Below are 27,827 nucleotides of genomic sequence, written 5' to 3' on the forward strand. Positions count from 1 at the left end.
ACAATGAGAAGATGTTTAAGTGTGCCAGACTTCCTTGCAGGAAGAAACGTTGCCAGCGTGTGTGCAACACGGACACCAGCCGTCTGTGGAAGGAGAAAAAGTGACCCATGCAAAGACTCGCCCATCGAGCTACCCCATCGCAAGAACACATAGTGTTCACCCAGTCTGTGGCATAGCTGCAATGTTTTCCTTTGGTAAAAAGAGAGAGGGGGGGGGGGGAGGGAGGAAGAAAGAAGGAAGGGAGAAGGAAGGAAAAAAGACAGACAGAAAAAGAAAGAAAGAAAAAGAAAGAAAGAAAGAAAGAAAGAAAGAAAGAAAGAAAGAAAGAAAGAAAGGAAGGAAGGAAGGAAGAGAAATCCTGAGAACCCTGAGGTTGGTACATTCATTTTGGGAAGAGGGACACTGGGGTCAAAACAGCCAGCGAAGGTCATCCTGAGGCCTGCCACCAGCACAGCCAGAGTCCGAAGTGCAGAGAAGTCTCCTGTCTTGGGGGAAGGCAAGAGAAGATGACGGCTTTATTGAAAAAAACCTCATTTATCAAGGGAAGAGACGGTGCACCTCGCCTCCAGGAGGACTCCGGTTAAGATGCTGCACTTTGAACAGAGGCCGGCGGAGAGATGGGCATCCTGGTTCAGAAATCCGTTGTGTCTGAGTAGAGCTGTTGGATTTGTTCTTGATACATCTTCACCACCACTGGCCTCTTCAGCTTCATGGTTGGGCCTGGGAGGCAGACACAGGGGGTCACGTTAATGCCGGAGGCCCCCCCACCCTGCCCTCTATCCCCCTTTCAACTTTTTCCGAAGCTGTGCAAAGCTGAGATCCAGAGGAAATTTCTTGCAATGTTTGGATGGATGGGGTGGGGTAGGGGGGGGCATGCCCCTTGATCCCTTAACATAATGAGGATGGGCTACCAGCCCCCTCCCCAGGTGGATGCTGTCTGCACGGTGGACAACCCAGAGCTAGGAACCTCGTTGGGGGTTGCCCCGACGGACAGGCAACTTTCCTGAGGTTGCCTTAAAATCTTTGAAGAAACACCCAAGGCTAAGTTTCCACCCCGGAGTAATGCAACAACTCCGTATGGAAAAGGGAGCAGAGGCTACTCCTCTTTTAATTCAGCATCTCGGGGGACAAAGTTTAAACCATGCCCGCCATCCCCAGGCCTTTCTCCTCTTAAGGCTTGAATAATCTCTTTGGGCACGACTTATCTTTCTGAATGAAACCGCTAAGCTCAGCCAAGTGGAACCTGGGCTGAACCCCACGGATCTTGTATATTATCCCCTTTCAATTCTACTCCTTGCGTCCCCAAACTCGGCCCCTTGAAGATGGATGGGTTTCAACTCCCAGAATTCCCCAGGGCTCCAGCAAAGTTCAAAAACACTGCCTTGCGCCATCTGACATCCCCCCTACCCAGCAGCCTTTGCCCACCAATCCCCCCCCCCCCCCGGGAGGAATGGGAAGCCATGCTAGCTGCTTACCAAGTTCGCCACCCTGGATGGAGAAGTCCTTGTCCAGGAGGAGCCATTTCTGGATTTTCTGAGCGTTGGAGGTGGCACGATCGTTGACCTTCATGATCCCTTTCTGGATGGCGGTGTACACTAACACGTCTTTGTTCCCCACGATGTCAGACACTTTGGTGGATTTGCTGCCCAGTTTCTGGCAAAACTCCACAGCTTCGGGCGTCAGTTCATCTTCCGAGATCCCCGTTTCTAAGTTCACCTTGCACTACAAAAGCAGAGGAGCGTTGGGGCGGCCATAGGAAGGGGTGCAGTGCCACCCTCTGGTGGCGGCTGGCCCTGCCCTAGTGTTTGCCCAAAAGAGGGGGGGGGTGTAGCTGAGAGGGGTCGTGTGGGAAGCCACCCATTCAGACGATGTGGAGTACAAGATAAGAGTTTGTAATTCAAGGCAGAGGCCAGAAACGTTTGCCCCCTTGGAGACCATTTCTGGACGCTCAGAAACGATCCTTTCCCACCAGTGATTGGTGGAGCACAGAAGGGCGGGGAGAACTTTCTCCTCCCCCCAGCATAGGATCAGCCCCATCCTAAGTTAAGCAACTCCTTGGGAGAATCTATCACTTCAATAACCAAGCATTAGAAGACTGAAATTGTCTGCAGAACGACTCCCCGCTATTATTGCAGCTTTCAATTCAAGATCCTAGTCCTCAAGCTTTCAAATCCTGAAGAGTTCTGAAAGGTGATTTTTTTAAAAAAAAATCTGAACCGACACCCTCAAATCATGCCTTCCCCAAAGGGGTGACTCCCAGGTCAATCTTCTAGAGCGGTGTTCCTCCATTTTGGCCACTTTAAGATGGATGGGCTAAGATTCTCAGCCAAGTGGGATCCCCATAGATCCTGTATATCGCCCCATTTCATTCCGCTCTTTGCGTCCCCAACCGTGGCAGCTTGAAGATGGGCAGACTTCAACTCCCAGAATTCCCCAGCCAGCCATAGTTGGCTAGGAAATTCTGGGAGTTGGAAGTCCGCCCATCTTAAAACAGGGAAACAGTGCTCTAGAATCTGGCAAACACATCTGAGAAGCCCAATTTGGATCATTAAAGAGCTGATGGTGGTGGGAATGGCACCTCTTGAGTTTGTCTCCCCTACCCTCTGGGTCCCGGGGTGCCTAGGGGAGGCAGGAGAAAACCCAGCACTCACCTTAAGGGTCATCAGCATGACGAGATATTTGGCTTTGTCTCCCACCAACATGACGTTGCTGAGAATGGGGATTGCCTCCTTGACAGCATCTTCAATCGGGATTGGGGGAATATTCTCTCCCCCCGCGGTGATGATTAGCTCTGGAACAGAAATGGCGGAGGCCCTGGCGTCAGAACCCCCCTAAGAAAAGCCACTCGGTTCACGCTTGCAGCCTACGGGATAAACCACAGCTTGCTTGCTGCAGAAACCGGTAACCCTAGCCTTCCAACCATTCCTTTAGTGACCACTCCAAATTCCAATCACCTTGGAGAAAGTGACTTATGACTGGTTTTCATCTTTACGACCGTTGCGGCACCCCACAGTCGTGTGATCAAAATCGAGGGACTTGGTTTCGGGTAGTCTCAAAGGTGCTTTTTCAAGAGGCAACTGGACTTCCTTTGTTTTTCTTTGAAGACGTTTCGCTTCTCATCCAAGAAGCTTCTTCAGCTCTGACAGGATGGTTGGGAAGTCAGAGCTGAAGAAGCTTCTTGGATGAGAAGCGAAATGTCTTCAAACAAAAAAACAAACAAACAAGGAAGTCCAGCTGCCTCCTGAAAAAGCACCTTTGGGGAATGGAAGGATTTATACTCCTTGCAGACAGCTGGTCATTTGCTTCCTTTGAGAGAGTCACTGAGGCCACCTGGAGGTTTACCTGTGTCCTCAGGGTCACCTTGGAACTGCTGAAAGGATTGTGTTGTGGAGTTGTGCTTTCCGCAGGATGTTCAGCAGTTCCAAGGCGGCTCCATCCCCATTTGCACCACTCAGGAGACCCTGAGGACACAGACAAACCCCAAGTGGCCTCAACGACTCTCTAAAAAGGATGCAAATGACCAGCTTTGTCTGCAAGGAGTATCAATCCTTCCATTCCCCACCTTCTAGTCTGAGCTGAAGCAGCTTCTTGGATGAGAAGCGAAATGTCTTCAAAGAAAAACAAAGGAAGTCCAGTTGCCTCTTGAAAAAGCACCTTTGGGACAACCAGGACCTGGAGGACTGAGAATCTCTCTAGATATTTGGCCACCAGTATGTATTTATGACAGCTGCAGCGTCCCAAGGACACGGGATTGCCGTTTGTGACCTTCCCTGGAGACTTTCTCTCATGACCCAGGAGACTGGATTACCTTTGATCCTTCCCGTGATGTACAGGAAGCCGTCCTCATCATGCCGGCCCAGATCCCCGGAATGGAGCCAGCCTTCGCTGTCAATTGCTTCTTTCGTTTTGTCTTCCATGTTCAGGTAGCCCATAAAGACATGGCGCCCAGAAAAGCAGACCTCGCCGACTCCTTCCTGGTCTGGCTTGAAAAGCATTGTCTGGCAGCCTGCAATTTCCTTGCCGCAGCTGGGGAGGGGAGGGGGGGAAGGGGTCAAGCAAAGGGCTGGCGAGCGTGCCCCATACACAGACTGCCCACTGCGGTAAAGCACAGCAGAGTCTCCACACACACACACACACACACCATGATTATAAAAGAAAACCTAATTATTAAAGCTTGAGACCCTCGTTTAACAAAACAACGCATCCTGATTTAACAGTCTTCAGTTCAGAAAAGCTTGGATGCAACAGACAATCTGTGTATAACGTCTGATTTAACAAGCGTTCCTTCCCCATTAAATCGAGAGCTTAACAGAATAACAGAATTGAGGGCTCCTGGGTGCTCTTCGAGCTTGCTTGTTTTCTTGCAGACGTTTCACTACCCTATCTAGGTAACATCATCAGTGCTAGGTAAGAGAGTTGGAAGGGACCTTCTATTCCAACCCCCCTGCTCAGCCAGGAAACCTTGCTGCACTGAATTTCTGACACGGACACCCAAATGTTTACAACTTTTTTGGTATTTCCCCTATTCAGGTCCTTTTACTCAGAACTTGCTCTGCTTGGGTTTTAAAAAAATAAAATAAAATTCAGAGGGCTTTTCTCCCCCCTTCTTTCAGCTTTTACTCTCCCAAACTGTAAAAATGCAAGAGGCCCATGTTAACAGCTCCCCAACGCCACACTTGAAATCTGGGCTTTCTGAGTGTTTGCACAACAAACACAACAATCTGCTTGCACCTCTAACGCTTGGCGGAGAGCTTTCAAATCTCAGCCAGAAATTTCAGCACAACACAGCCGGTCGTGCCAGGGAACCCAACCCCAAAATGTTGTGGGAATTCTCTCCCGTGACTTGCTCATCTGAGCATGCGGCAACCTCCTCCATCTGGGAAATTTAAATTTTGCAATGGACACGTGGGAGCCAATTCATCCACGAGACTCCTCAATAAGAAAAGCCTTCAGGTTTCTTCCCAGCTGGAAGAGAAATACGGGACTTCCTCAGCTTATAATGGGCCATCCGAAGTCATCACAGACTCCGCCCAAACCTGTTTATGATGGCAACCCCCCCCCCCTTTCCCCAATTTGGTTATATTTTGAGCCCTTGGCAACTGATCTGCGTTGATGGCAGTTTGCAGCAGCTCATCCTCACAGGACCGCAATTTACGATATTTCTTTTGAAGAAAATTGGCACTTATTTCTAGTTTTTTGGCAAAAATGGCCCCAAAACAATAGCTCTGCTTAATGACCGCAGCATTTATTTAACAACTGCCACAAAAAAGGGTCGTAAAATGAGCTTGACGTGATGCCATGCTTTCTTTTTCAATCACCATGGTCAGGCAACAGTTTGGTTAATGATTGTTCGAAGTTACAATGGCATTGAAAAAAGTGACTTATGACCAATTTTCACACTTATAACCCTTGTAGTATCCCCATGGTCGTATGATCAAAATTCAGACACTTGGCAACGGACTCACATTTATGACGGTTGCAATGTCCCGGGGTTCATGTGATCCCCTTTTGCCACCATCTGACAAGCAAAGTCAATGGGAAAGCTGGATTCACTGAGCAACAGTTTGATTAACTTAACGACTGCAGTTGTTAACAACTGTGGCAAGAATGGTTGTAAAATGGGGTAAACTCACTTAACAAACGTTTCACTTAGCAACATAAATTTTGGGCTCAACTATGGATGAGAACCATGATGGCGCAGTGGTTAGAATGCAGTCTTGCAGGCAAGAGCCTGTAGTACAGTGGACTAAAGCACTGTGATTAACAACTGCTGCTTGCAATTACTGCAAGTTCAAATCTCGCCAGGCTCAAGGTTGACTCAGCCTTCCATTCTTTCTAAGGTAGGTAAATTGAGGACCCAATTTGTGGGGGCAATAAGCTGACTTTGCATAAATATACAAAAGTATGAAGGCTATTGCTTAACGCATTGTAAGCCGAATTGTGAGTCTCCGGAGAAGGGCGGCATATAAATTAAAGCAAAAAAAACCCCAAAAACTTCTGCTGACTGCCAGCTGCCTGCAGTTCGATCCTGATCGGCTTCAGGTGGATTCAGCCTTCCATCCTTCCGAGGTTGATAAAAGGAACACCCAGATTGTTGGGGGCAAGAGGCTGACTGTAAACCGCTAAGAGAGGGCTGTAGAGCACTGTGAAGCGGTATATAAGTCTTAAGGGTTAGTGCTAAGTGGAAAGGGAGGGAGGGAGGGAGGAAAGGAAGGAAGGAAGGAAGGAAGGAAGGAAGGAAGGAAGGAAGGAAGGAAGGAAGGAAGGAAGGAAGAAGAGAGGAGGGAGGGAGGGAGGGAGGGCCATGGTGGTGCAGAGATCAGAATGCAGCATTGCAGGCTATGCCAACTGCCCGGAGTTCGATCCTGACTGGCTCAAGGTTGACTCAGCCTTCCATCCTTTCTGAGGTCAGTAAAATGAGGACCCAGATTGTTGGGGGCAGGAGGCTGACTCTGTAAACCGCTTAGAGGGGGCTGAAGAGCACTGTGAAGTGGTATTTAAGTCTAAGGGCTACAGCTTTTGCTATGGGTGTAAGTTGAGTTTTGATCCTACCTCGACATCCTGTATGACGTTGGATAGGAAACGGTGTGGGGTCCCGAACTTTCGCTCATGCCGTAGAGCTCGTAGACCACAATGTCCAGGCTCAGGAAATACTCCAAGGTGTCCTTTGTGATGGGGGCTGCCCCCGTGTAACATTTGTCGCAGCGGTCCAAACCCAGCGCTTTCCGGACCTTTTTATAAACCAGTGCCCTCGCCAACCGGTAATTCATCGGGCAATCAGCGGACCTGCAGGAAAAACACACATGAGGCCAGGAGCAAAACAAGACCTACTCTCTCTGCAAGGGCTGCAGCCTTTTTAGGGGCTGTGCTGCCCCACTCCCCGCCCCCCACACACGTATGACAAAGAGGTCTACACGTGTTTTTTCAAACAGGTCTTCGGAAAGCACAGATCTGCATTCCGTGCTCACTATAGCAAGAGTCACCACAGAGTAACCAAGCCCAATGGGCACACGTAAAGTCCAGGAAAATAGTCCACGATTCAAACGGGATAGGATACACGGCGCGAGCACACAAGGCACAGAATTGGGCACGTTGCTCCCCTAACACACAAGTCGTCGGGGCGGGGTTAAGTAGGCGACCTCGGTGTAGCCCTTCATGAGAGCGGAGGTTGCCTTCTCACGTGTAGTCTAGCCGACCAGCATTGTGCCTGCCTTCTCTCTGCCCTATGTGTCCTTGGATCAGGAGGACCTGTGAACTCCACCTCCTCCTCAATGCTAGCGGGCGGCAGCTGTTCCCAGTCCTCGTTGGGACCCTCCTGTCCAACTCGCCTGGCCCCGTCACTCATCCGATCATCCTAGCCCAGCCTGGTCCATCAGGATAGCACTCCCCGATCCTGACCAACACTCGCCTCCTTCCTCCACAGACTCAAATTCACCCTTCTCCTCTGAACGGAGGAGTCGGGGTGGGGTGGGGGAACCATGACAAGGGTTGGGAAGACGTCCTGGCAACTTGGGACGGCCAAATCACGTCAAGAGGGCTGCCCGGATTCCAGAAAACCAGGGGTGCAAACTTGAATGGGGGCACAAGGACCCAAAGGGGCAGGAGAGAGCCCAGAATTGCAAGGATACTTGTGTTTTGCGTGTGGGGTTATTTCCTTATTTTTATTTCCTTTATTAAATTTGTTTGCTGCCAATGTCACCTCGAGGAGACTATTCAGAAGGCTTGTTACACAATCAAAAGTATTTTGTCAGGTTTACGCACACCTCCCCAACAGAAACACCTTCTCGGTGACTCACAATAGCAAAATACAGGAAGTCCTCAACTTACAGCCACAATGGAGTTCTATTTTTCTAATTTCTAATTTCTAATTTCTATTTCTATTATTTCTATTTCTATTTCTATTTCTATTTCTATTTCTATAATTTCTATTTCTATTATTTCTATTTCTATTTCTATAATTTCTATTTCTATTATTTCTATTTCTATTTCTATTTCTATTATTTCTATTTCTATTTCTAGAAGCGCTCCATGGCTTAGGACCTGGGTACTTACAAGACCGCCTGCTGCTACCAATAGCCTCCCACCGGCCAGTATGCTCCCACAGAGAGGGGCTCCTCCAGGTGCCGTCGGTCAAACAATGTTGGCTGGCGACCCCCAGGGGGAGAGCCTTCTCTGTGGGGGCACCTGCCCTCTGGAACGAACTGCCCCCCAGGATACGGAGGATTCCCGACTTGCGCACCTTTCGCCGTGCCCTCAAAACGTTTTTATTCCAACAAGCTGGGCTGGCCTAATTTTTCAACTTTTTAAATTTTTTAAAATTTTAAAATGGGTGTTTTATTTGAATAGCTGGGCCAAATTATTTAATATGCTTTTAAATCGTTTTTAAATTTTATATTTGTGTGCTTTTACCTTTGGCTGTACACCGCCCTGAGTCTTTGGGAGAAGGGTGGTATATAAATTGGAATAATAAATAAATAAATAAATAAATAAATAAATAAATATTCCTATTCCTATTCCTATTCCTATTCCTACTCCTATGATGTCCTGCCTTATTACTTCTTGACTGTAATGGGCAGGCTCCATAAGTTGAGGACTACACGTAAAGCATTTTTATACAGTTTTTGTTTATTTTTAAAAGTCTCCTCCTTAATCTTTCCTCGTTTCTCTCAACGTGATTTCCCTGTTTTTATTTTTAACCCAGGTGCCAAAGAGTGGGAGGAAGGTGTCACGTTGCAGGGCTTAGTGATGCGTCTCTATTTCCACAACAAGCGTCATCAAGATAAAGAGAAAAAAAGGTCAGTGTGTATTTAAGAAAAATAAAATGTTTGGAGGAAACGACTTTGTATTCCCAAGGAGGAACAAAGCACTTCATGTTCTCTCAAGCTCGGAACAAAACGGAGTTTCTCAATGCTGGCAACTTTCAGGTGTATGAACCCTTTCGACTCCCAGAATTCCCCGGCCGGCCAGCCATGTGGGAAACACTGAAATGCAGGCGGTCCTTGACTGGCCGCTAAGCAAGACAGTCCTTGCCACAGTTAAACGAATCACTACAGTTAAGTTAGCCACAGTTGTTTAAGCGAATCCGGCTTCTTCCCCCATGGATGGTCACAAAAAAAGAGGATTGTGGGACAACCCCCCCCCCTCAGGACGCTGCGACGGTCATAAATATGAAGCAGTTGCCAAATGTCTGAATTTCGATCACGTGACCACAGGGAATGCTGCAACGATTCTAAATGTGAAAAAGCAGTCATAAGCAACTTTTTTTCCAATGCTGTTGTAACTTTGAATGGTCACTAAACGAACTTTGGTTCAGTTGAGGACTGTTGCAGATATTTTCAAGGGGAAGGAAGGGATTTCAAAGCTCATAGTTCAAGTTTTCATCCCGGGGGAGGGGGCAAAAATAGATGCTACCTTGCCACCCAATGCACAGAAGAGGGGCCATTTCTCTCTTTTTTAACATTAATTTCCATAATCAATCCAGGAAGCAGCCAATCAGAGTGCAGCCTGCCCAAAACGTCACTGAAAAAAGCGACTTATGACCCTTTTTCACACTTACGACCGTTGCCATTTCCCCAGGGTCACCTTGATGCAAATTCAGACTCTTGGCAATTGACTCCTATTTTATGACGGTTGTAATGTTGTAAAGGTGAATTCTAATCCCTCATTAGGCATCAAAGCCGGCTGGGTGACTTTGGGCTTTTCTCTCAGTCTACCCACCTCGCAGGACTGTTGTTGCAGAGAAAATAGGAAGGAAGAAAGAACACAGGCAGTCCCCAATTTATGACAGTTCATTTAACGACCATTCAGAGTTACCATTGCACTGAAAAAAGTGACTTGTGGCCATTTTTCACACTTAACGACTATTCCACCATCCCTGTGATCAAAATTTGGGTGCTTGGCAACTGACTCGTATTTATGACCGTCGCAGTGCCCCGGGGTCAGGCAATTCCCCTTTTGCATCTTTCTGAGAAGCAAAGTCAACCGGGAAGCCAGATTCACTCAACGACCCTGTTACTAATTTAACGACTGCAGGGACTCACTTAACGAAATGTGGCGAGAAAAGTCGTAAAGTGGGGCAAAACTCACTTAACCAATTTCTCACTGAAGCAACGGGCTCAATTGTGGTCATAATTTGAGGACTAGCTGTAGAGAGAAAGTGCCTCAAAGCCCCACCTTCAACTTTGGATCCCCAGACCCATGCAAGGAAAAAAAAAAAAAAGGAGTGGGCACCAACAGGAAGACCCTCTAACCAAGGCTCAGGATGAGCAGAGTCTCCATCCCAGGTCCTGCTAAGATGCAGGCAGGAAAACTGGATTTAGCAACCTGTGGGGGGTTCTGGGGGGGGGAAATGTCCTGCTTTGTAAGGGGGCTGGGCTCCTTTGATTGAACAGGCCATCTGCCCAGTTGCGTGTAGCCGCTGTGCCCAGGGAAGCAGATGGCATGGCGGGCTCAGAATTGGCAGGAGGGGGCTGCAGATTAACCTGGGGATGGTCCTGAAAGGTTCACACCTTGCAGAGGCTATCCAAGCCGCTTCTGCCTCCCTCCCGCCCCTTAATTTGGGGGTCCCAAATTTAAAACCCCTGCCCACTTTTATACCTACTGAAAGCTTCTCCCACTATTGCAGCCTCGACCCTTGGCGGGAAGGGGCTTTTCCGACCCCAGACCCATAAAACAGAGGCTGCGACTGCCCCTCCCCACCCCTCAGCTCTGGCCCTCCCCACCCCTCAGCCTCGTACCCGTTCATGCGCTTCAGGTTGGTCTCCAGCCCCACGGCTTTGGCCCACACGGCAATCTTCTTCTTCAGTGTGGAGGACTTGGCCCCCACCGACTTCATCCGCTCCTGCATCTTCTCCCACACGCGGGGGACGCCCATGAACGCCGTGGGTCTCACTTCCCGCAAGGTGTCCACCAGGCTGCCCTGCCGGACCAAGGCAAAGGAGGCGGTCGGGGGGGATGAACAGAGAAGAGGGCTGGGAAGCCGATTCAAAAGGGGGGGTAGGGGGGCGCTGGAGGAAATCCCACCCTGAGCCCCCAGGAATATTGCATTTTGGCCCCCTCCCCTTTGGGATATTGCTTTCATTTATCGACATATCTATTTGTCTTTCTGTTTATCTATCCATCTACCTATCCATCTGCTTATCTCTCTATATATATCCATCTGTCTGTCTATTTTTCTATCTGCCTATCCATCAATTTGTCTAGCCATCTATCTCTATGTCTATGTATCCATCCGTTTATCTGTTTGTCCATCTATCCCTCCCTCCCTCCCTCCCTCCCACCCACCCACCCACCCACCCACCCACCCATCCATCTATCTATCTATCTATCTATCTATCTATCTATCTATCTATCTATCATCTATCTATCTATCTATCTATCTATCTATCTATCTATCTATCATCTATCTATCTATCTATCTATCTATCTATCTATCATCTATCTATCTATCTATCTATCTATCTATCTATCTATCTATCTATCATCTGTATCTGTCTGTCTATCATGTCTGTCTGTCTGTCTATCTTATCTATCATCTATGTCTGTCTGTCTGTCTGTCCGTCCGTCCGTCCGTCCATCCATCCATCCATCCATCCACCCACCCACCCTATACCTTAGTCAACCATCTTCCTCAGAAAGCGGCTCTTTGCTTCTAAATCAAGGGTTTGTGATAGCAACAACTAGCTGACCTCAGCAAATCAGAAAATGCCAAGTAGAAACCAATCTAGCTAGCATACGGATGAGAGACCACCAGGAAATCCCACAACCAAAGTATCAACTGGGAAGTGAAAACATCTGTATCCCTCACTGCCAAAACTTAACAGGCAGTTCTGACTTAATGATTACAACAAGGACTAGTCACTCTGTTGTTAAGTACCACCGTTGTTAAATGAAACACAGTGTGATTGTGACAGACTGTAATCACTTCCCATCTGGTTATTAAGCAAGACCTCATGTTGTGATTTTACTGCCGGCTTCTCCATTGACTCTGCTTGTCAGAAGCCGGACGTGAAATTCGCAAATGGTGATCGGGTGACTCTGGGGTGCTGCAGCAGTTGTAAGTGCCTGTCATAATGTTTACTTTTCCAGCACTGTTGTAACTTCCGCTAAACAGAGCAGCTGTAAAACGAGACCTGCCTATAAGAAGGAATCGAGTTGTACCTAAAGGAATGTTTGCTCTCCCCACTAGGGGGCAGCACCTAGCCAAGCTCAGCTGATCCCCGAACACCAGGATGGTGCACCACTAGGAAATCCCACCACTGAACATACCCATGGGGGGTCACTAAAAGCTGAGCTCAAATTAAGGCAATAGTTAACTTCTCTTTCAATTTTGACCCACTGTCCAGCCTACCTCGCAGGGTCGCTATGGTTAGAACAATCAACCCGTGGAACAACTTGCCTCCAGAAGTTTTGGTTGCTCCATCACTGGAGGTTTTTAAAAAGAGATTAGACAACCATTTGTCTGGAACGGCATAGGGTTTTCTTCTTGAGCAGGGGGTAGGACTAGAAGACCTCCAAGGTCCCTCCGAGCGCTGCCATTCTGTTATTCTTGCAATTGTGGGGGTGACGTGAAAGGATAACCCCGCAAAAGCCCCCCTTAAAGGGAGAAGCAGCAGACGCAGGAACTAACCTTCAGAGCGTCGGGCTGCGCAAAGTAGGTTTCCACGCCAAAGGTGATGGGCAGCCAAATGTCGATCATCTGCGCGGCGATGTGGCTCAGTGGCAGGTAGCTGACCACGCTCTCCTGGCCCTCCCAGGCCGTCTTCAGGTTCACGTACTCTCCGGCCGCCCTGGCCGTCCACGTGATCTGCAAGACAAAGATGGCGTGGCTGCCACGGAGGGATGCCTAGCCCCCGCGGATTCACACAGGAACCTCAGGCCACCTCTGGGGCTATTACGACACCCCAAGGAAACACAACCCCACAACCCGAGTTCTCACAAAGGTTTCCTGATCTGAAAACTTCTACGGAGATTCTCAGTCCTCCAGGTCCTGGTTGTCCCAAAGGTGCTTTTATTTTCAAGAGACAACTGGACTTCCTTTGTTTTTCTTTGAAGAGGTTTCTCTTCTCATCTGAGAAGCTTTCAGAGAGTCCTTGAGGCCACTTGGGGGGTTTGTCTGTGTCCTCAGGGTCACCTGAGTGCTGCAAATGGACGCGGAGCCTTCTTGGAAGTGCTGAACATCCTGCGGAAAGCACAACTCCACAACACAAGTCCTTCCAGCTATTTTTTCTTTGAAGACGCTTCGCTTCTCATCCCAGAAGCTTCTTCAGCTCCTTCCATTCCCCACCATCCAGTCAGAACTGAAGAAGCTTCTTGGAGGAGAAGTGAAACGTCTTCAAGGGAAAATCAGAAAGTCCGGTTGCCTCTTGAAAAACAAGCCTCTTTGAGACTGATCTGAAAACGGAGTTACAAAGCTAGAAAGGAAAGGAATCCTTCTTCGCTTCAGTAAAAAACCAGCAAATGCTATTTAAATTAGGTCAGAGAAGGGCTGGGAGGAGCGTTAAATGTTCAAGGTTTATTCCAGGGTGAATATTTATAAGTTTCTTCAGGCACTCATTTAAATGCCCCAAAGGTGCTTTTTTCCCTGCAAAGGCACCTGAGCTTTGTTTTCCCATGAAGACGTTTCGCTTCTCATCCAAGAAGCTTCTTCAGTTCTTCAATAATGCTGATGAAGTGAAGAAGCTTCTTGGATGAGAAGCGAAACGTCTTCAAGGAAAACCAAGGAAGTCTGGTTGCCTCTTGGAAAAAGAAAAAAAAAAAAGCACCTTTGGGACAACCGTGACTTGGATGCCTGAAACGGTCCCTAGGCACTCATTTAAATATTAAATGCCCCATACAGATTGGTCTGCAAAAGGCAGGAAATGCGGTAACATCTTCGCAACCTGCTCGTTTGCTCTTGCAAACCTGGCTGAGGCATTCTGAGAGTTGAGGTCCACAGGTCATAAAGTTGCCAAGGTTGGGAGACCCCCCCTCCTAAACATCCCCCCCTCCCCAGGGTCCCAGGCACTTACGTTGTCGTGGCTGAGCATGACTCCTTTGGGGTTCCCAGTTGTCCCCGACGTGTAGATGATGGTACAACACTGGTTGGGCTTCTGGCTGGCCAGGACCTGGTCCAGCTGCTCATCCGGGACGGAGCTGCCCAGGGCCATGAACTTGTCCCACTGGCCGGAAGGAAAAAAAAACCCCACAGCCTCGGATGAGAAGGAGGCGGCTGTTCTGTCCCCGTCCCACACGCACACACACCAACAGACGTCCAAGAATTAAAAACCAAACCAGCCGACAAAATCCTTATCCTTATGATAACGGAACTTGGCAGCAACCTAGTGGCTGCCTGCCAAGAGTTTATTATTCACGAAGGGAAGAGATAACGTCTCTCCGCTTCTGGTACATCAAAGTAAAATGTTCAATAATTACAGAGTAACTGAAGTCCAGAGATAATCCAGCAAAGTCTATAGCAAAAAGTCCGGCAATGCAGAATGGCGTGGAAGCTTTTAGCTTTGTTCGTCACAAGGGTTGACTGGCCACCACGCTCCCTTTTATACCCTGTGGGGTGTGGTCCAGTGACTCAGCCTAATCTCGGGCATGCCTTTTCTTCTGTTGCGCGCGCTTATCTCTGCGACGCTGGCGTGGATCCAGCCAAGACTCATTTCCCTCATCACTGTCCACCTGTGGCTGCGTGGACGTGCTTGGCCCCGGCCCTATCTCTTGCCCTTCGGCGGACACCGAAGGCATTGCCAGAGAGGAGGGTCCTGGAGAGGGAGGCCTTGCCAACTCCTCTCCTTCACTCTCGGAGTCCTCTCCTGCCGATGACACAGGCTCAAGTAACGGAGCCACAACAGCGGCTAGACCCGTGATGGCGAACCTATGGCATGCGTGCCACGGGTGGCATGCGGAGCCACATCGGTGGGCACGCGAGCTCAGCTCCAGCGGGCATGCACGCGCTGGCCAGCTAGTTTTCAGGTCTTCTGGGCCCACCAGAAGTTGGGAAACAGGCTGTTTCTGGCCTCTGGAGGGCCCCCGCGGGGTAGGGAAGGCTGTTTTCACCCTCCTCAGGCTCCTAGAAAGCCTCTGGAGCCTGGGGAGGGCGAAAAACAGGCCCACCGGGCCATCATGTGCCAAAAGTGGGGGGAGCACGGGGGACAGGGCACATAGAATTATGGGTGTGGGCATGCACGCACATGACCCCTCCCCCCACTTTTGGCAGGCGATGGCAAAAAGGTTAGTCATCACTGGGCTAGACCCATGTTGGTGCATTGGGAGGTGTGGGGCGCAAGGTTTTAGGCACCCCCTTTAAGGGAACAGCTGACTTGGGGTCAAAACGATCGCCTTGGGCGACCTTCCTAGCAAGCAGAGTTAATGGGGTGGGGTGTGGGGGGAAGGCTGTATTCGCTTAACGACCGAATGATTCACTTCAACAACTGCAGTGGTTTGCCTAAACACTGGGGGGAAACAGTCCGTAAAATCCCACGTGCGAATTCACTTTAACAGCTGCCTGGTTTAGCTGTGGAAATTCTGGTTGTAAGTCGAGGACCCCCGGAAAGGAAGGGAAGCTACTCACGCTGTAGAGGTTGGGCCTTTTCTCTTTGATGTCTTTGCTGCAGTAGATGATCGCTTTTAGGAGAGGAAGTTTTTTCTCCACCTGGGAGGGGGGGCAAAACAAGAGACCCTTCACCCCCAATGCCTTCACTGGGATTCCCAATAAACCCCCTGAAAAAAATCACCCACTCCCTCCAGTTGGAAGTTAATGGCAACTAGGTCATTAAACAAAGTGGTCGCTAAATGAAACCACCCTCAGACTTACAATGCGATTAACAGCTTTCCAGACGTGCAAAGGTCATAAATGTGAGGATCGGCTGTAACGTTGTTACTTTGCAACTGCCAGTGGTCGCTAAACGAGGACTATCTATATTCCTATGGTTGGAGCGCTCTTGTGCTCTTGTTTTGCTTTTATACAGGTTAGTCCTCAATTTATGACCGTTTAGTGACTGTTCAATGTTACAATGGCACTGAATAAAGCGACTTACGACCATTGCAGCATCCTCATGGTCACGGGATCCAAACTCAGGCAACGGGTTCCCATTTATGACGGTTGCAGTGTCCCAGGGGTCACGTGATCCCCAGATCAATAGGGGAAGCCAGATTCACTTAACGACCACGTGACTAGCTTAAGAACTGCAATGATTCACTTAACTAAAATGGGTCAGCATTCACTTAGTGTGTTGCTTAGCAGCAGAAATTTGGGGCTCAACTGTGGGTTGTAAGACTTTTTTCTACAAGGCACGCAAGTGAGCCTTGTTCTACTATTGGTGGCGGCATAGAAATATGTTGAATAAACTAATTGTCCTGACCCAGCTCTCCAAACAACCCTCTGAAGTTAAAGATTCTTTTATTAGCAGCCCTGACAAAAAATGTCTCTCTTGTCAGGTTTCGATGCTATCTCAAAATAAATGAATTTCCAAACTGCCGATCTTTGAGGAAATTTTCTCTTTATTGAGCATAGTGATCTGTCCCTGGCTCTTTCGCGGTCAGCACTGACCTTTGCCCCCCAAGCCCTCCCTTTCCGATCCCCAATTCTCTGCATCTCATTGGCTATCTTCCAAGCCACTCTCCTCATCCCATCTCCGTCAGATCACAGGAATGTCCCCCCTTCTCCCATCTCCGAGGAAACAGAATCTTCAAAGGAATTAAGTAGGCAAAAGTTCAAGCTTCTCCTCTCCTTTCATATGTCAGCGCTGGAACGCTGACATCTCTCTCACCGCAGGCTAACAAATCTGTCTGGCAGGAAGATGAATAGCTGTCTGCCACACCTATTCATCTCTGCCCCCTGCCTTTTCTCCCCAGAGCTAAGGTGGGGCTTCACTAGCAGTGGTGGCTCTTCCGTCCTAAGAAACCAGCTCCACTGCTCTCCTCTTTTCTGCCTTCTGTGTATCTGCACGTCAGGCACTGGACCCAGCTGTTCCTCCTCTTCCACACCAGCCACCTCCAGACCTCTGGGGGCTGTTGACTCTCCATCGGAGGGCTGATGGATGGCCCAGGCTCTGTCTCTGTCTCTGTCTCTGTCTCTCTCTCCCTCTCTGTCTTTCTCTCTCCCTCTCTCTCTCTGCCAGCTCCATTTCCTTTTCCCCCTCGGAGCTCCCGGGTTGCCCCGATGCTGATCCTGACTCCCACAACTCCTCCTCTTCCTCCTCCTCCTCTGATTCGGCCACAATATATTTCAGAATGACATACAATTTGTGAGTGCAACATCCCCGCACCAATTTTAGTGCATCCGTACACAGCCATCCAAAAGACACAGTCTCAAGGCAGTGTTTCTCAACCTTGGCACCTTGGAAGGTGTGTAGACTTCAACTCCCAGAATTCCCCTAACTGGGGAATTCTGGGAGTTGAAGCCCGCCCATCTTAAAGTTACTGGGGGAGAGAGAGAGAGAGAGATAGGCCACCTCAAAAGGTTTGGTGGGCTATCCAAACTCCCAGAGCCGTGGCTGCTCCATCCCTGGAAGCCTTCCGGAAGAATCCTCTCCTGGGCCGGAGGGAGGACTAGAAGACCTCCCAGGCTCCCTTCCCGAGCCCCCCGAGTCTGGCTCTCACCTCCAGGATTTTCTGCAGCTGTTTGTCGTTCTCCACCACAATGATGTTGGCCCCGCAATTCTCCGCGACGTAGTGACAGGCCTCGGGGGAGTTGGTGGTGTAGATGCCGACGGCAAACCCCCTGCAAAGAGAACGTGCAGCCCCCTTTCAAAGCCCACCTTTCCCTCCCCCCCGCCCCCAATGGCAGAGACAAAGGGGAGATTTGCTCACTGCCATTTGGGGTGGGGGTTGCAAGGCTTCCCGCGCACCCCTTGGAGACTTTGCGGCTTCCACCCGAGAGGCTTCCGGGGAAGCGAGGAAAATTATCGCTCATGGTTGTGCACCAGGACAAAGACCCCCTGCATCCTATGCAGTGCCAATGAAAGCCCCTCACCCACCCACCTGGGGCAGCTTCCCCAGGAGGAGGACGAGCAGCTCTATTTATTTATTATTTATTTATTTTATTAAATTTCTATACCACCCTTCTCCCGAAGGTCTCAGGTCGGTGAACAGCCACAAGATAAAACACATAAATACAAAAGTTTAAAATAAATTAAAAATGAATTAAATAATTTGGCTGAATTTAAAATGCCCCATAATTTAAAAACAAATTAAAATTTACATTTAAAAATGAGCTTGGTGATTTCTTGCAGACACTTCATTACCCAACTAGGTAATGTCATAGAAGAAGGTGCTAGAAGGAAATGGGAGTTTGCAGGGAGGTGGCGGAAGGGAGGAGGAGGAGGAGGAGGAGGAGGACTGGGGGGTCCTTGGGGGTCTCTGAGCTTGGAGGTTTTCTTGCAGACATTTCAAGCCATCAGGGCTAAAAGGGGAAGGAGTTTGCATTGATGATGTTCCCTAGTAGGCTCATGAAACGTCTGAAGGAAACCTCCAAGGGTCCCTTCATTTCAACCCTGAGCTACAAATATTCTCCTTTATTGGAGAACAGAGCAACCCAGAAGCAGATTGAACAATAAGGATGAACGGCTTAGCAGTCAGCTGCTAAACTCGACCCTGAAGGTCTGCGGATTCATCTTAAACTCCAAGGAAGGGGCACCCTGAGGCGGGGGGGGGGCTCCCCTTCAAAGGCTGGGGGAGAGACCCCTCCCCTCTGCCCTGACCCGAAGCCTAAGAGAGAAGAGCAGAAGGGAGGGAGGGAAGACGTGGCTGGACTTGAACCCTCGGCATCGGAGAAGTTGTCAATCTCCGCAGGTGGGGAACCCCCCCTTTCTTTTCCCAAGAGGGGAGGATGGGGGGGGCAGGGTCTTCTCCTTACCCAGCAAAGATGGCGCCGATGTCGGCCAGGAACCACTCCAGGGAGTTGAAGCCCAGGATGCAAACGCTGTTGAATCGCCCCAGGCCCAGCTGTGGGAGAAGGGCAGAGACGTCAGGGAGACTCCTCTCCCCCCCCACGGATGCTCCCCTTCGCCGCCCCCTCAGAGCACCCACTGCCCACCCCCAGCCCCAAAGCCAGACAGATTCTCCCCACCCCCGGATTCCCAAGACAACCCAGTCCCACCTTTGCCACCCCTGCAGCCGCCCTACCTCGCAGGGCTGCCGTGAACCGATGGCGACACTGTGCAGAGAGCATGCGCGTCCCCCCTCCCTAATTATCTCCCTGCCCCCCCCTCCCCGCTGAGACCTTGAGGAAGCTTTTGGCGCTCTTGCGGCACTCCTCGTAGTACTGACAGAAGCTCAGCTTGGACCACTGGCCCTGCTTTTTCGAAGCCAGCGCCGGGAAGTGGCCGTATTTCTGCACGGTGGCCAGGAAGAGGTCGTGGACGGTGATGGGGGTCTCGGAGCCGATGCCGCTCGCGTCCATCCGCAGCTGGACTTCTCCATCCCGCTTGGTGGTCCACAGACCCCCACCTCCGGGGGCTGGCCCTGGAGGGGAACAGGCAAGGACATTGTCCTGTTCTCTGACGGTCGGAAAAGGAAAAATCCCCCTTCCCAGGTTCCTCCCAGGTCACTTCCTGCCCTATTAGAAGTGGTCCTCAACTTACAATGACAAGGGAGCCTGTTTGTTAAGTGGGTTTGGCCCCATTTTATGCCCTTTCTTGAACCCTAGGGGTTAACTGCATCGATGCGGTTGTTAAGTGAATCTGGATTCCCTCATGGACTTTGCTGGTTGCCAGAAATCGGCCCCCCCAAAAAGACGCAAGTCCTATTTTTGTGATATTGCAGGATATTGCAGCCGGTCATTAAGTGAGCCGGGGGCCAAGCATCTGAATTGGCGATCACTTGACTGTGAGAGGGGTAGGTAGTGTGGTGTGTCACTGTGTTAAGTGTTTGCCAGCTGAGCTTCTGTGCTGAGTTTGTTCAGGGGTAGGAGGAGAATAATGAATTTCACCTCTCTCGGTGGGTAAAAAAAATTCCACAAGCGGCCGTGGAATCTTTACCCACAGAGAGAGAGAGAGGTGAAATTCATTATTCTCCTCCTACCCCTGAACAAACTCAGCACGGAAGCTCAGCTGTGAATACAGGTCGTAAATCACGTTTCCCCAAGGCTGTCATTAGTTTGGACGCAAGTCGAGGACTAACATGTATCGGCAGTCCTCCACTTACGACTGTTCGTTTAATGACGGCTAACGTTACAACGGCCTGGTAAAAAGTTTCTTACTCTTGACTAAAAATGGCTACTCTTGAGAAACACCGTGCCAAACCGTCCCTGCCAGCTAGGCTTGGGTCTCCTGGTGGTGTCCTTTCCACCTTTTTCCTACCTTTCGACATCTCAGCTTCCGGCTCCTCCGCAGGCTGCTGGGGCTGGGGCTTAGCTCTGCAGGAAAACCGAAAGAAAAAGTCAGACCAGGGGTCCCCGATCCCCCCCCCCCGTCCTCCGTCCCTCTACAGGACTGTGACCTACTCACACCTGGGCCACGTTAAGTGGCGGGTCAGCACGTACACACATGCACACGTACATGTGTGTGAAGGCCAGCCCATCACTTGCACGGTTCCCCTCTCTTCCCCCCCCCCCGCTGCAAAGTTTGGGGACCCCCGAGCCAAATTATTTGTCCCCCAGGAGCAAAAGGAACTTCAGATTTCTCCCTGCGTCCCTGGGCCTGGTCCGTGTCACTTTCCCAGCTTAATCTCCCTCCTGCCATGAGGAAATCCCCCCACCCCCCTCTTCAGGACCCTGTCCCCAAACGAGGAAGGAGGGCTGGGAGAAGGACTCTCCGGGTGATTTGATCCCCAGGGCAGGGAGCCAGGCTGCACCCTCGCTCGGTCCATGGGCCAAGGGGCAGCTGCTAATTCTACACCAGAGCTGGGACAAGGCAATTGTGAGCAGGCTATTTTGGGGAGGGGGATGCAGAGAGCTCCCCCCCCCAAAAAAGTACCAGTTGTCCCAGTCACGGGACTGAAGCCCTTGATTTCCCTAAGAGGGGAGAGGAGAGATGGGGGGGGTCTCGAAGCAGGGCTAATGCCAGCGTGTTTCCCCTGTGCCGCAGCTGGCATTTTTGCCCGTGGGGGGGGTGGAGGGACGAGGAAACCTGCCACAAAGCAGGGAGTGGCAACCAAGCCACGGTTTCTGGAGATCTGCAGCATGGATCCCTCAAGGGAGAGCCACCCTTTCATCTCTGCCCTTGGCCAGGCAGGTGGAAAATGCTTCAACCTCTCAGGGATTTAAGATCATCCATCCCTATCCATCCATCTCTGTCTCTCTCTGTCATCCTATCTATTCTCTCTCTCCCCAATTTCATCCTTTTATCATCTATCAATCCTCTCTCTTTCTCTCTCATCCTGTCATCTCTCTCTCTCTCTGTATCCAATTTCATCCATCTATCATCTATCCTCTCTCTCTCATCCATCCATCCATCCATCCACCCATGGACTGGGATTCTGGGAGCTCAATTTCATACAGGTAGTCTGTGACTTACAACCAAAACTGCGACTGGAATTTCCATTGAAAGTTGAATTGGACCTCATTTTACCACCTTTTTTTACGATGGTTGTTAACGGAACCATGTGGCGGTTAAGCAAATCCGGTTTCCCCAATGGCCTTTTTTTTAATTGTTTTTTTTTTTGCCAGAAATCAGCGGAATAAAAAAGCTTACAAATCTCCATCATAGGACTGCAACCGGTCATAAATGTGAGACGGTTCCACTCTAGGACCATCTCTTGATCTTCCGAATCAGAACGGAGACCCTGGAGTGATGCCCCTGCGTCTGGGATCCTCACCCAGATACCCAGAAGAATTTTGCCCCCCCAAAAAATGATTTCTCCGTAGTGCTAGGTTGGTTCTCTCCTTGATGGAACCTCATTAAGGAGCGAAGCAACCTGGAACTAAGGAGAAACTTCCTGACAGTGAGGACAATTAACCAGTGGAACTGCTTGCCACCAGAAGTTGTAGGTGCTTTAACACTGAAGGTTATTAAGAAGAGGTTGGACCACCATTGGTCTGGGATAGGAGAGGGTTCCTGCTTGAGCAGGGGGTTGGACTAGAAGACCTCTAAGGTCCCTTCTAACTCTGTGATTCTGGCATTCTGATGGTGAGCTAATGCCAAGAATCATGAAGGGATTTTGCATTCAGAGGCTTGGGGATGGAAAGAAGGGGTGTGTGTGTCAACTTTTCATTGATTTCAAGGGCGGCAGTGTTGGGGGAACCTTAAGGGTCATCTAGTCCAGCCTTGGCCAACGAGCCACGATTGCACGGCTGGAGGACTATGGGATTAAAAACCAGTCCCACAGGGGACCGTTTGCACTTGTCTGGAACGGGATAGGGTTTCCTGCCGGAGCAGGGGGTTGGACTAGAAGACCTTCGAGGTCCCTTCCAATAATTAATTAGCGGGACGGCTTGCCTCTAGAAGTTGTGGGTGCTTCATCACTGGAAGTTCTCAAGAAGAGACTGGACAGCCACTTGTCCGGGTCTCCTGCTTGAGCAGGGGGGTTGGACTAGATGACCTCCAAGGTCCCCTTCAAACGTGGGTTATTCTGTTGGGGCCGTCTGTCAATCTTCTGACTCAGAACGGAGACCCTGGAGTGATGCCTCAGGGTCTGGGGTCCTCACCCAGTTACCGGGTGACTGGGAATTCTGCCCCTATGGAAAATGACTGTCCCCCTGCCCCCCGTCTCAGGGGGAGGAATGACCCCTCCCCCCCCCCATGCTCCAGTTTCTGTCCTTGTTGGAATTAGCAGCCTGGCTTCCACATCCGCCATGCAAACGCAATCACACCGAGACACACCTGGGCCCTGTTCCGTTATTCCTCTCCCGTAGCAGGCGGCACCGTGGTTTGCCGTTTCTTATTTGGCATCTTTTAGTGTTGGACTTGGTGGGCTGTGGTGACTGGTCTTCCGGAGAGCCCCGCGGTCCCCCAAAAGGGCACCCTCTCCCTGCCCCTGGGCAGGAGGGTGCCCTCCGCAGCGATGGGCAGCTGCTTTCTGCCAGCCCCGGAGTTCCGGAAGGGCTGCTTGTGACCTCACCCGCAGCGCCAGCCCTCCAGGGTTCTGCCCTTGCCGGCAAAAGGGCTGGCTGGAGCTGCCCTGGGCAACGGGGGGCAAACGTGATGCGGCTCCTCCACGCAGGGAACAGCAGGGTCTACTTGGCCAATGGACCCGGATGCCAGACCAGCTTCTTCGGCAGCCCCCGTGCCCTCAATGCTGCATTCACGGCTTTTTCAAGGCTCCTGGGCGTAGGTTTCTCCCAAAATTTGCCAGGCCCAAGAATATATATCCCTCTGACATTATAGGAGACCATTCAGAATCTTTCTTTTCTTTCTTTCTTTCTTTCTTTCTTTCTTTCTTTCTTTCTTTCTTTCTTTCTTTCTTTCTTTCTTTCTTTCTTTCTTTCTTTCTTTCTTTCTTTCTTTCTTTCTTCCTTCCTTCCTTCCTTCCTTCCTTCCTTCCTTCCTTCCTTCCTTTTTTCTTTCTTTTTCTTTCCTTCCTTTTTTCTTCCTTCCCTTCCTTCCTTTTTCCTTCTTTCATTTTCCCTTCCTTCCTTCTTTCTATCTATCCTTCCTTCCTTCATCTTTCTTTCCAACTCTCCTTCCTTCTCCTTTCTTTTCTTCCTTCCTTTCGTTTTTTCCAACTTTCCTTGCTCCCTCTTATTAAAATCAAATTGCAAAGACAGGCCCAATCCATGCTGAAGTTGCTTTACCCCAGGGCTCTCCAACCTGGTCTGAGGAATTCTGGGAATTGAAGTCCACAAGCCCTAAAGTTGCCATGGTTGGAGAGCCATGCTTTCGGTTCTGTTGTCAACTCTGAAGTTGGGCTGAGCCAGGCCATTTTCTAGCTTCAGCGTTGCCACACTGGAGCTGAGGGTTAGGGAGGCAGTTTGTAGCCAAAACAAAATACTTTCTCTTGGGAACCAAGGTCATTCCCACAGGTGGTCGGAAAGAGGCGGAGTGACATTACCAGGCAACCAGGCGACACGATGATTGGGCCATGTGACTGACTGACTGGGGAAGGGGAAAAACTTTTACTTTTAACTCGGTGAAAACTGTGGGAATATTCAGAGTCGGTTTTCACCAGCCTGTGCCAATACGATACTTCCAATAAATCACATTCTCTGTGGAATCTGCCTGTCCTATTTTTCGTGGGAGTATTACTTGGAACCCTGACATCTGTTCTTTTTCACTGGGACCCTCACTCGCATCTCAAACCTGGTTAGCTAAAGTTGGGGCGTTCTGCAAACGGTCCATTGCATCATTTTGGGATTCCCCAGTTGCATGGAAAGGGAGAAGAGGACATACGCCCGCTAGATCTGGGAAGCATTTTCATACAGAAACTCTTTCAAGGATCTTCCTGGGCAGAAGGCAAAGAAAAGACTGGCTGGAAAGTTCTCAAAACTAAAAAAAAATATCCTGGGCTTTTTCAGTTCAAAGAGGAGGCAGCTTCCACTGATCTGAGGATTAAGAGAAACTCTGGCAAACACAGGAAGCCAAAGAGCAAGGAGCTTGTAGGAAGGACCAAAGGAACTTAGAGGTGGAATCCATAATAGGAGCTGGTGGTGGTAATTTCTGGTGGCCAGCAGTTCCACTGCTTAATTCTCCTCACTGTTAAGAAGTTTCTCCTTAAATCCAGGTTAATTCCAGGTTGCTTCTCTCTTTGGTTAGTTCCATCCGTTGCTTCTTGTCCTGCCTTCAAGTGCTTTGGAGAATAATTAGTCTCCCTCTTCTTTGGGGCAGCCCCCCAAATGCTGGAAGACTGTTATCCTGTCACCCCTAGTCCTCCTTTTCTCTAGATTGGCCAAACCCAGTTCTCCTGCTTTAGTCTCCAGGCCTTTAATCATTTTAGTTGCTCTTCTCTGCCCTTTTTCCAAAGACTCAACCTCTTTTTTGTGTCTGGATGCCGTATTCCCGGAATTCCACAGGGCTTTATCTGAGCCACTTCTGGTCCAGAGGATTAACTCCTCCCTCCCAAGCTCGGAGTAATCCCAAGCTTTATTTGCTCAATGGTTCCGCACGGATCTTAACAGATCTTAAAAGAAAGGTGAGCAAATGGCTTTGCCCTTTGCTACTTGCCTGGCCTGTTCCCCAAGAGAAGCCGGTTTTCACCCCTCCAGCCTAGGACAGATACTTCTGGGCCGTCTTTCGCCATGACCAAAAATGGCTTAAAGGTGACGCTTTTCCAAGTGTTCTGTCTGGGACACCAAAGGGAAACCGAGGCAGGGAGGAATGCTCGTCATTCCTCCCTCCCCCCCAGACTGAAAGGGCGGTTGAGGCTTCTCTAGCAAAGCACAGTGGCCTCGCCAGCTGGCTTTGAAAACTGTCCCGACCCTGGCTTGAAGCACACAACCGGTCAGGGGGTCTCCAAGCCCCCTCCCCCACGTAATTCCTGGAGACTCCCTTGGATAACTGAGCCCATCCACCTCCCTACGTTTTGACGTAGGTTTTCCTCCCCTCCGAGCCACACCCTGTAATTCACAAGCCACCAACGCTGTGGGGGGGGGGCACGGACAGGACTTTCACTATAGGCCGTACCCCCAAATTACAGGGTTGACCTTCTCGGTTGCCACACCCCAGCCTTCACTCCAAAACCATCACCGTTTTCTTCTGAGAAGCCGCAAACCACAGGATGGAGCCTTTCCTGAGCCTGCTGGAACTCGTGGAGCAGCCGTGCCCAAATCCTGCCCCTGCTTTCCCACCTCTGGGGCCCACATCCTCAGCAAAGCACCCTCCCCTGGATCGTAACAGGGAGGGAAGGATGGAAGGAAGGAGAAAAGCTGGCTCTGAACTCCTTTCTTGTAAGGGGCACTCACAAAGCCAGCATCCATGTCGGTGAGACCCCTTGTTTTTGAGCAGAGAGAACGAAAGCAGAAAATCACACACGCGCGTGAGTGTCCCTGATACTGGAGTCTTGTTCCTCCGATGCCCAGCGTTTCTGCAAAGGCTGTTTAGTCTGTAAAGACCTCCGTCGGAGAAAGGAAGCCATGGGGGAAGAAAGGGTAACTGGCATGGCCTGCATGAAATTGCCCGGCCTAGAAACAGCACCCCTGCCACCCCCCACCAGTTTGCTTGCTGGAAAAAAAAAAGAGTGAAACTGGGGTTTTCCTGCACCCCATCCACCGTCCCTCAAGGTGATGCCCAGGGAGGCACCAAGTAATACCCGTTGGATAAACTTCAGCTGGTATCAGCATTTGCCTTTCCAAGACTACACCGGGACCCTCGTTGCTTCCCCCAAGATGAGCTGTCAAGGCCACCCCCCACTCAGTTCCCAAAGCCCACACTTGAGCAGCGGGAGCCCCCTACCCAGCCCTACTAAGGATTCTTGTGACAGGTAATAGTCCTCATCTGAAGACAATTGCACCCAAAATTTCCGTTGCTAAATGAGACAGTTAAGTGAATTTTGCCCCATTTTATGACCTTTTGAAATTCATATTTCGAAGAATGGGGAAAGGAGCCTTGAACAAGAGGGGTGGGGGGTGGGATGGATTGGATGGCCTCAAGGGCCCTCCCAGCCCTAGAATTCAACAATGTGAGGAAATAACTCCTTTCTGCTTTTAAAGGGGATCAGGGACTACTTGCATTGAGAAATTCCGCTTTCAAAGCAGGAGGAAAGAACGCCAGAGATATTGCATTAAAGGTGGGGTGAATTTGGGGCAACGGACAGGTGATCTTTAGAGATGCACTTCTTTTCCAAAAAGAAGATTGATGGCTAATTCCCTCTAGCACTGATTGTGTTACCTAGTTGGGCAATGAAAGGTAGGCAAGCTTAGAAACATCAAGGATTCAAAGAAAAGGACTCAGAGAAGCAGGGATTAATACCAGACAAACAGATAAGCAACACCCTAACCAAGGAACTGCCAAAGGGAAAAGAAAACACTTTCTCACCAACACGGAGAGGATAACCCAGTAGTTAGTATATCAACAGAGAGCCAACTGCTACTCCCTTCCAGCACTGATGACTACCTATATAGGTAGTCCTCGACTTATGACCACAACGGAGCCCAAAATTTCTGTGGCTAAGCCAGTCAGCTGTTAAGTGAGTTTTGCCCCATTTTACAAACGTCCTTCCCACAGCGGTTTAGTGAAATCACTGCAGTTCTTAAATTCGTCACACGGTCGTTCAGGGAATCTACCTTCCCCGTTGACTTCGCCAAAGGGGATCGCGGGACACTGCGACCGTCATAACTAGGAGTCGGTTGCCCAGCATCTGAAGTTGGATCACGTGACGGTGGGGATGTTGCAACATGTCGCAAGTGTGGAAAAACGGTCACAAGTCACTTTCCCCCCCCCCCAGCGCCGCTGTAAATTTGGTCACTAAATGAACTGTTGTAAGTTTGAGCTCTACACGTGTGGGTCCTGTTGTTCGCGGCGGACACATGTGGGGTGAAGCGTGGTTTGAGCAAGCCGTGAATGTCTGGTTTATACAGACCACTAAACTGCAAATCGGGATGGTCAGTTCCAAATAAGTTCAACTTTGTTTTACCAAATCTCCCCTGGATTCCCCTCCTGCCTCCCCCCCCCACTAATGGTCCAAACACCCCCATGGTAAAAATGTGTCCCCCCCCTTCGGATGCGGGTAAGGAGACAGACAGGAAGCACCCACCTGGGCGAAGAGGCGGTCACCGCAATGTCGTTCAATGAGACATCCGTCGGTTCAGAGAAGGGAGGCATCACTGGTCCCGCAGGGACGGATCCATTCACCACGGCTGCCGCTGCCATCTTGACCGAGCCTGGGGTGGTCGGAAAACGGATCCCTTACACCGTCTCTAAGCCCTTGAAAGCCTGAATTGAGAAATCAAAGAGTGCCTCTTAGTATCACCTTCTCACTTCCGGGCGTGTGTGGGAAGCCACACCACAGACAAGGAACAGGAAAAGAAAAAG

The 27,827-nt window shown here is 50.1% G+C and overlaps 1 protein-coding gene across 1 annotated transcript; it reads right to left on the reverse strand.

Moving 5' to 3' along the window:
- Nucleotides 1-82: 82 nt before the first annotated feature.
- Nucleotides 83-27,665, reverse strand: ACSBG2 (acyl-CoA synthetase bubblegum family member 2). Its single transcript, XM_070931925.1, has 14 exons — nt 27,550-27,665; nt 20,286-20,341; nt 19,208-19,449; nt 18,842-18,930; nt 17,587-17,707; nt 15,557-15,637; nt 14,010-14,159; nt 12,629-12,805; nt 10,737-10,918; nt 6,553-6,786; nt 3,809-4,026; nt 2,652-2,791; nt 1,476-1,722; nt 83-720 (listed from the first exon to the last, which is right to left on the reverse strand). The coding sequence occupies exons 1-14, from the start codon at nt 27,663-27,665 to the stop codon at nt 632-634; spliced, it is 2,142 nt and encodes a 713-aa protein (XP_070788026.1). The 3' UTR covers nt 83-631.
- Nucleotides 27,666-27,827: the final 162 nt, after the last annotated feature.

This window comes from Pituophis catenifer, unplaced genomic scaffold, assembly GCF_029215685.1.
Source record: "Pituophis catenifer annectens isolate HBS135680 unplaced genomic scaffold, rPitCat1.0.hap2 SCAF_1, whole genome shotgun sequence".
Classification (NCBI taxonomy): Eukaryota; Metazoa; Chordata; class Lepidosauria; order Squamata; family Colubridae; genus Pituophis; species Pituophis catenifer.